Below are 15,098 nucleotides of genomic sequence, written 5' to 3' on the forward strand. Positions count from 1 at the left end.
TCATTGCTCCTTTGGGATTCCCTAGTGGTAAATTGCACAAAAAAGTTAACTTCTGTCAAAATCTCACTCATAATAAATACATCTAATTATTCACGAATCACAAAGATTGGAACAGGGAATACTCTAAAAGTAAAACCAACTGCCACGGAACAGCCAGTTACCAAGAATCACAATACTTCTGCTGATAACTGAGAATTGGCCAAAAAGGAAGGCCGATGACTAAAACCTGAAACCTTGCCCTCTGTTTACAAAAGACCTGGTCATCATAATTATAGTCAGCCTCTCTGACTGATCCGGAAGTCTCCTATTGATACAGTACTAATCTTCCAGTTTTCCTGTTTATCCCAAGATAAAGTTGACTTTTCAGCTTTTCTCTACTTGAGTTTGGAATTTAGCCCAAAATTTTCGCCAAACTCCAACAATGATTTTTCTTCCAAAGACCATAGTATGGCTCACAGTTTCTGGTGGCATAATTTCATCACTGAGAATGAATGTAATGATAAGGTGTGCAGCATTCAAGTCATAGAAGCGATTGCTGATGGTCTGTGCTTCACATAAGCCTAACCTTAATATCCCGAGCAACACCCACATTATGATTTGGGGATAGGTTGACTTGTGTGTATTGGGGGTGGGGTGGACTGTAATTATTGCGGGGCAGCGTGGCTGCAAAAGAAACATTCTCCAGACTTAAGATCTCAAGAGGTTGGCATCCCCGAAAGTGACCATTTGGATCAACACCAAAGTCTGTAATACAGTGGCATGTACCTGTTGTTCCACTGGTGTAGCAGACAACTGCAAGGTCATCTGGTTTGGGAAGCTGTCAAAGAAATAAAATATTAAGGCAAAATTATTTTTCTATCACTCTTTAAAACAATTGACTGTTACATGACTTGTATAATTACGATGAAATTTAAATGACAAAAAAATACAAAAGTTCACAGGTATGTACAGTGTATTATAAAATTGAATTACTTTCCAAATTAAGATTTTCTCAACAGAAACTGGTCAGGAAACCTAATTGGTTTTCATAGTAAGTAGCTATTTAAACAAGTGTAATGTATTATTGCATTACACTTATTCAAATAACTACTGTTAATGAATGACAGGCAAAAGACAAAAGGTCACAAAGATCAGATGTAATTTTAAAATCCTACCAAAAAACAGCAAGTATTCTTGGAATATGCAAGAGTTTTTCTGGTGCCAGTTCACAGAAGAAAGCTAAACTTTACAATAACAGACCAGGAGAGCAAATTAACATCTAAAACCCCATGATCACCAGATTTATAAGAAAACATTAATTTTTTGTAAATCATCACCATGGTAGCAAGGAACGACAGCTGTATTTAATTTTGTAAGCTAACAAAGTGCATGATGGGGTTAAAATTTCAAAGAAAACAGTTACTGTGATGCTGAACAGTAAAGGAGTGAACTGAAAACAAAACTTAAAACTAATTGCTATTTGACCTGAGTTGGATCAAGTAAATTTAACATGTGACTTATGCGAAAAGGTTGAAAAGCTGACACTTTATCGCAAGCATTTCACTGGAGCAAATCAAGGAATTATGAGTTAAGCGTGGTTTATATATTGAATGGTGGAGAAAACAATTTTGTGGTAAAAACAAGTTACACAAATGACAAAAAATGTGACAAGAATTTTTTCATTGAAACATAAATGACATTTTACCTTTTTCTCATGTCTGTGAGTTTTACCCATGTCCTGTAGTGACAAAGAAAAGTACAAATTATCTATGATCAGCATTTAAAATTCCTTCATCTCAACAGATGTTATTGATTCCTTAAATTCAACTTGATACAAACAATAAATGAGAGAAACCAGATCCTAATCAGTAAGTCAATTACTTAACATGTATGTCATATTGTTTCAAAAATGTAACAAAAATCATGGTAACTAGCTTGTGATAATACTTTATTTAATGCTTATTGTGGGCAGGTCAGTACTAAGCAGTCTCAAAAGATCTATGATTATGTATGAAACATGGCCCTTATGAAGTATCTTTTTGAGGCCTGATGCACTGATCATTGATTGAAAACCTAAAGCGCCATACTCAACTAATAATTTGTCCATGGCACTTATTTTTCTCTACATTAGGTTAAAAATTACACTATCTATAAATGACAAATCAAGTTCATGTACCAGTACTGGATAAAAAATTTTTAAAAAATTAAAAAATCAAGCCAGCCTTAAAAGGATAAGTCTTGAGATTAGCTATAAATCTGGTTGCTGATGATGATTTCCTAATGTCCAATGGTAGTCTATTACATAGTTTCAGTCCTGCTACAGAGTATGCCCTATTGCCATACGTTTTGAGATTGGCCATGGGTTCATCAAGCAACTGGTTGTTTGAGGATCTTAATAGTACATAGCCAAAGTTCTTATATCTCAATAGGTCTCTGATGTACCCACAATTGAAGGTACCTGACGATTATTTTTGAGCCTTGTAAGTCAGTAACACTATTTTGAAAAATATACTTATCAAGGCTGTCCTCTAAGGAAAATTGTAGGGAGCCCAGAGTTCTGATCCTTTAAAATCTAGGGTGCCCAGCATATGATTTGTATGAAAAAGCTAAAATTTTCTAGTCGCCCAAGGGCAAAAGTTAGACGCCAGGGGCCACTGGGCTCCACTAGAGCGCAGCCCTGCTTATATATCATAGGGATCCAGTGTAGGCACCTAAGTATCGGTGTTATAGTTTCATACTTTCTGCTTGGTGCAGTCACAAAGCAAGCTGCGGAATTCAGATAGGCTAATAATCCCAAACCTATGTACACATTTACAAGTTAAGGTAATCACAGTATCTATACAACAAGGACTGTTGAATAAATTTCAATATCAAAAGATAACATCAGGCCTGTAGGAACGAATTTGAAAGTTAGAGGGCACAAAAAAAATTAGCCCTAATGACACTTTTTTAAATCAAAAGGGGAATTGCCTTGTGTTATTAACTCAGTATTTTTGACAGTAAAGTGATAGTCTCCTTTTTTTAAAATTTTCGCCCAAAAACTGTGGGAACGCACGTACCTTCTCGCCCCCCTCCCCCCCCCCCCTCCTACGGGCCTGTACATGTACGTGTAGATTGACTTACTTCTAATTCCTTGAAACAGAGAATTTTGACACCAGCTTTCTCTCCGGCAGCTTTTTCTTCATCAGTGACAGGAGCTCCTATCTTGACCACATTTTTTAACTTGGGGCATTTACTGCACTGCTCCAAAAGATTTTTGATTTTGCTTTCATCACAGACTACTGTTGTCATTTGAGCTACATTTTAAATTGGAATAAAATACAACAAACATTTAATATTCAATTCAATTGTTCATATTACAAGACTGAGGAAGCTAGAAAAACTCTCATCCAGTAGTCCAGGACTTCTAGATTTTCTTGCTGAGCTATTAAGCAGACCCCCAATTAAGTGGACATCCTCTATTATTTGGAAACTAAGCCAGGGCCCAAAATTAACGTCTTTTTTTCCCTTTATAATGAACCCCTATTCAGTGGACACCTCTATTAAGCTGATGTGGATGTGTACTAAAATAAATAATGTTATTGTATTTGGCTAGCTTCTATTCTTAAAAACCTCTATTAAGCAGACACCAGGAGGGAAAGGAAGGCCTGACACAAAACCAGTCAGCAAACCCTGTGACACATCTAAAATCTGGATGTGACAGTGATTGGATAACAAACAATACTCCTTTTGCGCTCACCCTTCTCCGCTTCCCTCCTTCCCCTTTTCCCCCAGAAACGCCTGATACTCAGGCTAGCTTAAAGGACAAGCTGGAATTCAAGATATTTTCCAGCCCTCACAGGAAGCCAAAAAATGGTCAAAATATAGGTTGGAATTACAAAACAGTCACAAGAGTACTATGTCTTTCGTCAACACAGCAGACCCATCTTGCATGCATACTATTACACTGTACAATATCCAATAAAATAAACCTACAATCATCGTCAAAAGTGTTGGGTAGGTTGCTTTTTCTACCTCTCTTTCTCCTTCCTCCCCCCGCCTCTGGCCCAATGTTGAGCAAAACGTTAATCAGGGCTTCCGGAATTATGCGTTTTATTGCAGCAAAATTAATAATTATTTTAATTATGCGCCACAAATCCCAAATTATGCGCGAATTGTGCAATATTGCACAATATTTTTAAGCAAAAATTTTAAATGTTTGCAAATCAAGTAAGTCAAAGTAAGTAAGTAAGTCAACAAATTAAGTATTTTCTGCTTAAGTTCTTCCTTTTCCAACTCATAAGCATCTAATAAGTGGTCCCAAAGCTGTGTGCCCTTAGGGATCGTGCAACCATTGACTACAAGGGAGAGAAGAAATTCACACATTGTAGGATTTTCTGATTTGTTTGACGGTATGTTTGCAGCAGAACATGCCCTTATCCACTCATGACAGATTTTCACTTTGTCTTCATAAGCTGGAGTTTTGCACTTGAATGAAGTCTTCGATGTCTGTTGCTTCACTCACTTCGAGGAGGATTCATCCATTCGCTTGATGTGTGAAACAGCTGAAAGGCGCTTGTCAAGAACTGGCTTTTGGTGGTGATCCACAACAACATTACAAGTTGGACAAAATAGGAGATTGTTATCTGCATGGAACTTCCCAGGATATTGCTTAGCTAGCTGTTGTGGTGTAATGCTACATGGCTTTTTCTTTGGTTTTACTTTAAATACAAACTTATCCACTTTCAAAGCGAAAACACAAGAGAGAAAGTTGTGTTGCTGCCAAATAAATAGAAGCAAGGCACTTTTTTTGTCTTCAAAGCTGTGATTGGTTATATTTCTTCCAATCATGGCGCGTGTTATATAAAAAACTAGAGCACAGGCACCAATGGCCAGCAGCATAGAACACCTGGAATGCCTTGTTGATTTGCAATATAAATTTGCGAATGCTTTTTGCAATGAAGCGGTGGCTATTTGCTGCAAAAAATTTAATGGACTACATTTACAGGAAAAAATATTCATGCATCTCTCAAGGTATGAAAAAACATAGCTTGTTAATAGATTTTTTCAAAATTTTCGAAAATTATGTGCCATTAGGTGTATTTTTCCGAATTATGTGAATTATGTGCTAAGAGCTGAATTATGCGATTTCGCATCCACGCATAATTCTGGAAGCCCTGCGTTAATGTTTGTGCCCGTAATTGTTCTGTTACATCCCAACATTAAATGAGGGGACGGGGAATATTTAGCAAAAGTTAGAGAAAACACTCTTTTTTGAGGATTAAAATGGACTACCGTTAATTTGTACAACCTTCCCAACTACTTTTGTCTGTGATTGTATCTTCTCCCCTACAGAACCAGCCATTGAAGTACGTGTCATTGGCACTGTTATAAATAATAAGCTTATGATAATAAATTAATTTCTTACCTTGATTGATAATGAAGACACAAGAATCTAAGCCGAGGGTATCATACAATGGAACTATGGTCAGAGAGAACATATTACATGCCTGCTCTACAAACACCCACTGAAAGAGAAAAAAACCACAAAATTAAATGAACAACCATATGACTGAGTGATAGAACTTGATATTAACTACATGTACATTAAGTGTCACAAATCCCTAACAGTTTTTCTGCTAATTATACAAAAGGTATGACTAGACATGTATATATGGCATGTTGACAGGTTTGAATGAAAACTTCACTTTTCATTATTTTAATGTGTAATCCACATAAACAAACTCTGCATATATCAGGAGATACATGTATTAAATTAAAAAATAACAATAATGAACTGGCTTAAGAGAAGATACTGTCGTCTTATATACTGCTGCAAGTCTACAGCAGAAATTAGGGAAAATGTTTTTAATAGTACAGCTGTACATGTATTAATGTGTTGGGGAAGACTGTGTATAAATCACTTTCACGCTTGGACTTGATTAGTGAGATTGGGAAACCATAAGCAAGAGATTTCAGCTTCACTCCCACTTTGTGGGAAAGACCATGTGTACCACGAGTAAGTTAATGTACTTCCATGCATGTCTGGGCTTGACCATGAATTCAACAATTTTATTGGGAGAGAGAGAGACTGTTTTTGCTAGAGACCAGAAATGTTAGGAGTTTAAAGTGAGATTAAAAAGAAATGAAAAGCTGCACAACATTTTGTCTTGTTGAAAACTTGTGAGAAATAATACAAATAAGAAACAATTAACTTGTCAGCATGAAAAGGGATCAATTTAACTATTCACACAAAAGCACTAAACTCTCCATTCAAAAACTACATCGCTGACAATAAATTTGGTACATAATGTTCATGAAAATCTCATCAATCAGACAGTAGAAATAATAAAATATTAGCGAAGCTCTCGCACGTGTGAAGCACACACAGTAGAACACCATGGGTGAGAAACTTTGGTAACCTGCACACACGAGAAATTTTGGTAGTCATGTGGCTGTACGCCCGCCCGCCCGCCCGCCCGACAGTCCGACCGTCCATCCACACCACAGGCATACCAGTGAAAAATAACTCAACCAAAATACAGGAATGGCAACTTGAGGTTATTTTGGTGGGAAATCACATAGCCACCCTCGTCTTGTGAAGCAAAGACAACTTAAAAGAATCAATGAAGATTAATAAATATTGTTATGTCCACAAATTTCGAATACAGAGAAAGAGAGAGAAAGAGAAAAAGAGAAAGTAGGCAACAAGCCAGCGAAACTCAACGAGAAAAAGAGTGAGAGATAAAGACAAAGGAGACATTTTTTTGTTGGAAGAACAACATGAAAATTTTGTAGTGGCGGTGGGAAAATAAGAAATGCTAGTGGCTACCAAGGTGCATGAAAATGAGCAGCAGTGACAAAAAATGAACAAGAACAGGTGCGACATTTCCTCCATAAATGAGTAACCAGGAAGTTTCTTGAAGTTTCACGCTGTAGTCGTGCAAAACAACGGCAAATAAATGTACAAAAAAGTGTGCTGCACGTGCAAAGTTGCTTTTTTGCTAATTAGACCTACTGTAGTTTTTTCACCTTTCTCGTTGCCTTACATGATTTTATATTTTGTTTGAGCAAACTATAAATATTATCAAGAGCTTCACTTTTAGCCTTGGCTAAATCTATATATTATTGAGAAAAAAGTTTGTTTTGTAGTAAAAAAAGATGTTACAATGTTTAGTCACCTCAATTTTGTTTGGAGCATAGACACCAACAAATGTGTAGCCTTCATCACCGGGGTGACAGCCAAGCTCTATCAACCCTGAGCCAGTGTCTGTAGAACGTTCAAGGACCTACATTGAGCAAAAAAATAATAAAATTAAATTAAATAAATATAAAAATTACCTTGTAAACGTCATTCTGGTAGACCAGGCATAATCAAAACTGACCACAACGGGTGCTAAAATTAATCTATAATTAATTTTTTACCTTGACTTTCCTTCAAGGGATGACAAAGATCTGACAAGTTTTTAATTCTTTGATAAAGGTTTAATGTTATACAGGTTTGACATATACTTGTGTAAAATTAATATGGAGTTACAGGCATACCTTATTATGATTATGGGGATTTCCGATGCATGTGGACAATGCAAAGAAAATTTACATTACACAAAATTAACATGAATTTTCCAAAAGTTAGGGTTACTGTATACATCAAATTCACACAAAATTTTTCGAAAACAATGTGTGCAGTGTTCCAGCCAGAAAATTCTGCTTGAGGGCCAAAGTGGCCCCTACAACCCATTTTTGGAGGCAAGATTTTTCAAGAATGGGCCAATATCTTCAATATGCAAAAGAGAAGAAATGGTTGGGAAGTTAAATAAACTAAAATGGCAGTTTATTTAAAGCTGACATGGAGCATTCCTTTTCATACACATTAGAGTAAATCTTCGGCAATAAAGCAAACATTAGCACAATCAGAAATAGTAAGTACTTTTTTTCATTGCTGAATCATGAATCACATTAAAATGAATAGCTGAAATCGTTCAACAAACGTCTGAGCAGAATTTTTTTCCATACGAGCTTGTTTTTGCTTCGGTTCGTTCCCTCAGCTCCGCTACACCATTAGCATTTTCCAATTCACGGTCAAGATCTTCTTCTTTTTGCTTCTTCTTTTCGCTTCGCCGCCATCCACGTATTCGTTTCTTACTGAGAAAAAAGTTGTGATAGACCTCGAAGATGCGTATGCCAGGTTTAATCTCCCAAGTCGAGGCTCAGTGGTCTCCAGACCACTCATGGTAAATCAGGTAAACATGTTGGCGGATGCAAAAAGATTCATTGATTGATTTTCATGTTGTGTAAAAAGGTACGGAGTTGTTGTTCTTTAGATTAAAAATTCTGTTTGAATGGAACATTATTGTAGTTGAAGTAACAGAGACGTTTTAAGCCCTGGGAATTAAAAAAGGAAAGGGCCATAATGGCCCTTGAACGCTTTTGTTGAGGGCCATCTCTCGATCTTTCGCGGGATTCACACAATGGCGCACTCTGGCTGGAACACTGGTGTGCCTAACTTTATTTTATGCGAATTTGCTGCAATACAAACTTCTCAACATAAAGGTGACCGTGCAGTGGGAGGATGAACGGGCCGTGGAAATTTTAAGAAGGACTGAAGAAGTTAGCTATCCCCTCAGGGAAATGGATCAATACGTAGACCAGTTGAAAGACACTTTGAACTCAATTCTTCAAGAAGAACTATCAGATAGTGACTCCGAGGTGTTGATAGAGGAACTATGAGCAGATGAGGTTTCGTAAAACCTTTGTGAAATAAAGGTGCTGTAAAACAACGATGTAAACTAGTATGATTTAAATTAACATCGACATGAATTAAGATGCATTAAATTAACACGATTTTTTTAATAAAGTTGATCGTTAATTTCCTATAATAAGGTACATAATGTCACAACTAACTGCAGGCATGTTACTAATTTAAGTGTTTTTGGCAAGGCTAATGTTAAGCTTAGTGATAAGTAGGTTGAATTCAATTGTCCACATGAATGTACAAGTACAGCCTCAGGAGGATCTTTATTTGAGTATTAAGCATTTTTAAAAAATAAAATGTAATTTGGAGATTTTCTTACTGTAAATTTTGCATTTCACAATTATATCTGGGAATGAACAGGTTTGCAGTGGATATGTTACAGGTCAAAATAAAAGCCATGTTAATTTTTTGGTAACCTAGGTTGATTCTCTGTCTCCTAGCCCATAATTATTCATGAATTAAGGCTTAGGAGACAAAGGAAAATGAGAATCAACCTAGCTTAAAAAATTTTAACCTGAATATTTAATTTTGACCTGTAAAAGATACATGTACCATGCAGTAGGTACCTCATTGTATGTAAGCCAGGTATATGGACCTCCTGGATTGCTACGGTGACCAAGGCATGGCTTGTCCCCTGAAATAAAAAAAGTAAGACTTTGTTATAACAGTTTGACCTGCCCACCACCTGTGCTCGATTACCAGCTGCTGCTTGAGATATGAGCTGGCGCTCCTTCCCCAAGTGGTCACAGACACAATTGGCCACTCATTTGTCCAGTCATCTCTTCTTGGGGAGGATTAAGACAGCACTTGGCAGAAATAGAGCCTATCAACCACATAGTAGCCACAGAAGAGAGACAGCTGTAGTGATGAGGAATACATGTATTTGTAGGGGGCCAAATATACCGATTAGCCCTTTCGGGGCAAAAGGTTAGCCTTTTTTATCTTAAAAATTAAATTTTATTAAAAAATAAATGAAGTTGATTAACATGTAACTGAATTAAAATTAATGAGTGAAACAGAAACTGAATGTTGAGAACAAAAAATTCTCACAATGCAAAGTAAGTAATGTAAAATGGGTACATTGGAATGTATATTCTTTGCTTTTAAAGCAAATGGCCACTGGAGAGGTCATTCTAGCATCCACATGTAGGATGCACTTTTGTGGGCACTGCATTTGTGAAAAGGTCACAATTATTATTTTGTAGTCAACATGTTAAAAATGTTAGTGGAAACACATCGACCATTTGCCATTAAAAGGACAATTTGTGGAGAGGTCAGGTAGTTAATGGCACTCGCAGTTATTTTAATCTTGCGTTTTCTGTGATAACTCTGAGTAATACAATGTAACCTTACTAGAAGGCAGAGTAGCAGAGTGGTTAGAGAGCTGCACTTGCAATGAGGAGGCCCTGAGTTCAAGTCCTTCTCTAACCACTAGTTGAATTTGTTCACGGTAGTGCCAAGTTCATATCCTCAACCACGCTTGTAAATAGCTAGCTGGCCAGTTGGGATTCTTCATGTTAAGTTCCATTTGAATTATTTGTTTCAGGCACTTGCTCAGCCGCACTAGCATTAGTGCTATAAATACTGCCGAGGGTACATAACTAAATTATTCAGGGTTTTCATTAAGAATCCTCATAGCAGGAGAAAGGTATAACATTACTGGAGAATATTTTAAAAAAGGCTCCACCTCTGAATAAAAAATAGTCATAAACTGCCGAACATTAGTTGAAGAATTCTGCATTGTAAATGGAGAATTCTCCAATCTCCAATGCCTAATGGCCACCCTGATTACTATTATTATTATTATTATTATTATTATTATTATTATTATTATTATTAATATTATTATTATTACCTGATATCCTAACTCCACGTAGAAAGGCTTCATGGCTTGTGGTCACATCATCAAACAGTCTTTCAACCAGTTCTGTTGTCAGAGAATTCATTCTGGCATAATCACCATCCTACAAATACAATTTAGATGTCTATTACAAACCAGAGACTTTCATATTAAAAAGGCCACCTTTAAAACAATAATATTCAAACACATGCTTCCAGGTTCCCAAGCTGAAGGAAATAAAACACAACATAAGAAGACTATTCAAACCGTATGTTCAGTAGTCATTTTCTCTGTGTTACTCTCCTTGACATCTTTTGGAGAGGCCCTCTTAAGTAGGGGGGGCAGAGACGGGGGCATTGGCAGGGATTGTATGTCCCTAGTCTGGATTTCGAAGCCCATTGTTTTGCATCCTCAGGAGGAAGGCATGTCACTGTCAGTATTTACTATTATTGTATTTGTGCCTTTCTTTCTTTCTGTTGCAGTTTGAACCCATCTTAGACTGTTTGTCACTACTGCAGCTGTCATGTGTTGCTCTTTCAAGGCCGGATCACTTGTCAGACTCCAACAGGGTCTCTTTGGAGCCAGACATGAATTTTTTACAATAGTCTTGAAACATGTCTATTTAATGCAATGGGCTTGGAAAAAATTGGAATTTCAGCTTGAACTAGGATAAGCACTATCCCAAGATGGGATAATTATCATCATCTTACAATTTAATTAAGTATTGTCTTCATAAATTAGGACACTGGGAAAAAAATTCAGCACACTATTATTTTTTACTTTGTTTGATGATTATTTCCTTGATTCTTATTATATTACATTATTATTTATGTGTTTCAAGCTGACTCAAAGGTCACGCTTCACACTACGACGAGCTCATTTTCTCTTGTCATGAGCTATGAGTTGTGTTTGCAGGCCTGTCAATACTTAATTTCAAATTAGACTAATCACAAACTGTGTAAGAAACTAGCCAATCAAAAACGCTGACATATGTCCTTGCAACTCTGCAGGATTCAAACATGACATTGTGCATTAATTTACAGAAGCTCTATATCGAAGGTTTAGAGTGTCTGCGACAAAGGCTTAAATTATTAAATTGATGAATCTATTAATTACAATTTAAGGGCCTGGTACAATACATATGTAAATTCCAATGAATTTCATGTTTAATTGCACAGTTGTAAAAATATTTTTATACGAGGTCATAAAATAAAATAAAAAATGGAAGGGGGAGCAGGGTAGTGAAAACGCTTTCCTGCAAACCCCACAATTTTGAAAAACGCCCCTTGCAATTTCACGGTTCAGTTAATTTGTAAACTGACAGCTCATCAACATAGCAGCCAGTATAACATGAATAACAAACAGAACAGTTAGCTGGATTTTTTAAAAATTTACATTTTTCTCTTCAAAACACACTACACGTGATTGCACAAAACTATAATAAAGTAGCTTCAGTTACTACACAAGAAAGCTGAAACTTTGAGCAATTGCTGAAGAATTTCTTGTTGTTGTTTATTGTCACATTAAATTTGAAACATTATGTGGCTTTATCTCATCTGAAACCTTAGTTGTAAAAATGTCGCAAAGAAAAGATTTGTCTGGAACAATTCAGTCCGCCAGCTATGAGCTTTGAAGAGCGGCTGCTAACCGGCCCCTGTTAAAAAGTTCTCTTACGATACATGCCGTTATAAAATTTGAAATAAACAAAGAATCTTTTAGTTTCTAAGAGTTGACAAATCACTTGTCCATGGCAGCTTTAGCTAGTATCAAGTACCAATGTTCTATTTATGTTGATGTCATCTCCAACAAACAGTCTATTTTTTTCCAGTCAGATCCGCACACTGTCACTCCCAATGAATTGGCCTTCCCAGGTAGTCTCCACTGGTCAATCCAAATAATATTATTATACCTTAATACCCTATGAGCAGAGGTTTCTCTCTTGCATGGCTTTTAGTGTTTACAAAGTCATTTGCGTGTCTTGTCTGTCACGTAGTTGGTTTGTTTACGCCACATGAGAAACAGGGTGTAAACAAACCAACTACCAGACAGACAAGACACGCGAATGACTTCCTAGAAGATAAAAGCCATGCAAGAGAGAAACCTCTGCTCACAGGGTAATAACTTGAAGGGGTGAAGTCACAATGATGTCAGCGAGGCCTCATTTTAGCTTACATCTGGTAAACCTTCGCGCAAACACTATACTGCGAGCAGTCTCTTATTTTTCTTTGCAAGGTTACTGCAAGAGAAACCCAAGCACGCGGGCAGTGGACGGCAAAGCCACGAGCCACAATAAACCAGGGCATAAGCCCGAGAAGAAAAAATAAGAGACTGCTGACTCTTTTGTTCTGTCTGGGGACAATGAAGCTGTCAAGGAAATTTAATTAACCAATTACTGGTAAACCCGATTAACTTGAAATGATTTGTAAATAGAACATAAACACCTGAAAAATTTTACTTTTCTTGATTGCCTTGAACTCTTGTAGAATTCCTTTCCCTTAAGGAAATATCCTTAAACGTTGTAGATAACAAGCGATTACCGCTAGGTTCATAATTGTTCGTAGTTAGTTGTGACGCGTGACTATTTTTACCGCTTCCATCTCCACTACAGACCAATCAATGATCTGTCAATAGCTGTAAAACTGACCAATCGGCTACTCCGTTTCTGGGCTGACAGAGAGTTTGTTTGCAACAAAAGAGTCCACAGTCCGTCTTTTCTCCTCTGGTCCTAATCCCTTATTGTAATATAACGTCATGGTTTGCAATAGCGCTAGCTGAGAACTAGATGGATTTTAAGAATAAAGGCGGACTGCAAGCAGTCTACACAAACACGATTCCAATAAATATCAGTCCAAAGCATTTTTAATCTGCAACCAGAGATCAGATTGGACCAGATCTGTGACGCACACAAACAAAACATATCTGGTTTGATTGATGCATTGATTGCTATTCAATCAACACTATCATCAAAGCACAAATCAGAAGCTACACTCGTGGGTAAAAGTAGTTTTTTAAAATCGTGAGGTTTGCAGGCAAGGGTTTCTTTCTCTCCCCATCACCTTCTTCTCTGTTATGCTCTCGTCCCAACTTTCTCAACAAAATCACACAGAACTGCTTGTTATGCAGGCTAAATTGGTCAAAAAGTATAAAATGACAGGGTGGGTTTATTGGCATTTGAAAGACTGAAGACTCCCGCCATCATATCATATGCCCAAAATTATAAATAAGAGTAAAATGGAACCTTGCAACCTTATAAAGAATATTGATGCACAATATGAGCTCTGGGGTAAAAAAAACCCTCCTACTTGAATGAGGGGGTGTGTTGCACAAGGACTTGGAGTCTTTCCAACTGTAGATATGTAAAAGTTACTCCATATATGGGCATTTACATCATTCTTGAGACTGGTATCCGCGTGTTCTTCATGTATTTTCTCAGCTTGAAGAGTAAAGTCCAGAAAAAAATTAACTTATTGGCTTCACGGCCAAAAAGATAATGTATTCAATCTTGTCACCAAAGAACAATTTCAAAAAAAACTTGCATATTCATATCATGATATTGTAACAAACCGATCGAAACCAATCCCAACTAAAGCACTTTAAGTATCACTTACGATCACACGTGGTATTAGGCTACTCACCGGTAACTCGTACGATTGTTTCATGGGGTCGACGGGACATGGTTGTGGAGTGGGTCGTGATGCTAGGTAGTACATTGAGGCGACAGCTGCTGCTCCAAGACCTGTGATAACGGCTGGGTCTCTAAGATATTCCAGTGCAGTCTTAGCTGCGCTATCTGCCATTCCAGTTCACAGGCTGCTTTAAATTGCTGTATAACGAAAAAATAGACAAAAAGTGCACAGTGGGGGCGAGGAAATACGGACACGAGCAAGACACGAGTCGGCATAACAAAATATATTAGTCATAACTTTACCGTAAAGTTTGGCGATGACGTGCTTACTTTTACCAACCGATGTTGCAGTACACTCAGTTAGAGAAGGTAATGGCAGAAATAAACTTTTCAATGCTTTATCTACACTGCTGTAAAAGCTAATTAGGAGGATGACTTACCGTGCGTTTCGACCTTCGACGACCTTTGATCAATCACGATCTATCCCGAACACAGCCGCTGGCCAAGTCACCCCCCCCCCCCCTCCCCCTCCCCCACCCCCCAGCCCCCGGCCAAAAAAATAATTAAGAAAAAGAACCGAGACACTCCATAGCAACCTGCTGTGGAAAGAACAAGAGCTTGAACTGAAAAATTAGAAAATATTTCACCTACCTAAGAAACGGATACAAAGCTGATAAACGAATGTTTGTTTTGTCATACATGGTGCGTGCTGTGTGCTTGCGATTGGTCGAAAAGACCGCGGGCCCGCCAAATATCGCTGTATCAGATCACAGAAGCACTTAATAACACTCTCAACTGCAGACAACACTGCATTTTGATAACGGTTTCTGTTGGTTACTGTAAGGTTGATTCTAGTCATGTATCGTCATGCCTGTTTTTTTCTTCTTTTTTTTGGTCCACGAGTCATTTTTGGTTAGAAA

General features: G+C 37.3%; 1 protein-coding gene across 5 annotated transcripts in view; it reads right to left on the reverse strand.

The window, feature by feature from the left end:
- The window catches only part of LOC140946343 (long-chain-fatty-acid--CoA ligase 1-like), a 33,857-nt gene extending 19,192 nt beyond the window's left edge, over nucleotides 1-14,665 (reverse strand). For 3 of the 5 annotated variants that reach the window (XR_012166841.1, XM_073395445.1, XM_073395442.1), the window contains exons 1-10: nucleotides 14,482-14,619; nucleotides 14,189-14,376; nucleotides 10,569-10,677; nucleotides 9,280-9,347; nucleotides 7,140-7,247; nucleotides 5,387-5,486; nucleotides 3,103-3,275; nucleotides 1,685-1,717; nucleotides 766-817; nucleotides 1-21 (exon numbers count right to left, since the gene is read on the reverse strand). The exon at nucleotides 1-21 is cut by the window's left edge and continues 56 nt beyond it. Coding sequence is in view for 4 of the 5 variants with exons in the window: in XM_073395445.1 (XP_073251546.1) it covers nucleotides 1-21; nucleotides 766-817; nucleotides 1,685-1,717; nucleotides 3,103-3,275; nucleotides 5,387-5,486; nucleotides 7,140-7,247; nucleotides 9,280-9,347; nucleotides 10,569-10,677; nucleotides 14,189-14,350 (826 nt within the window). In the remaining variant the exon portion in view is untranslated. Of the gene's footprint in view, nucleotides 22-765; nucleotides 818-1,684; nucleotides 1,718-3,102; nucleotides 3,276-5,386; nucleotides 5,487-7,139; nucleotides 7,248-9,279; nucleotides 9,348-10,568; nucleotides 10,678-14,188; nucleotides 14,377-14,481 lie in introns of all 5 variants that reach the window. The other 2 variants (XM_073395443.1, XM_073395444.1) reach the window with 2 other exon arrangements.
- Between the last annotated feature and the right edge of the window lie 433 nt (nucleotides 14,666-15,098).

The sequence above is a fragment of the Porites lutea genome, chromosome 8 (assembly GCF_958299795.1).
Source record: "Porites lutea chromosome 8, jaPorLute2.1, whole genome shotgun sequence".
Classification (NCBI taxonomy): domain Eukaryota; kingdom Metazoa; phylum Cnidaria; class Anthozoa; order Scleractinia; family Poritidae; genus Porites; species Porites lutea.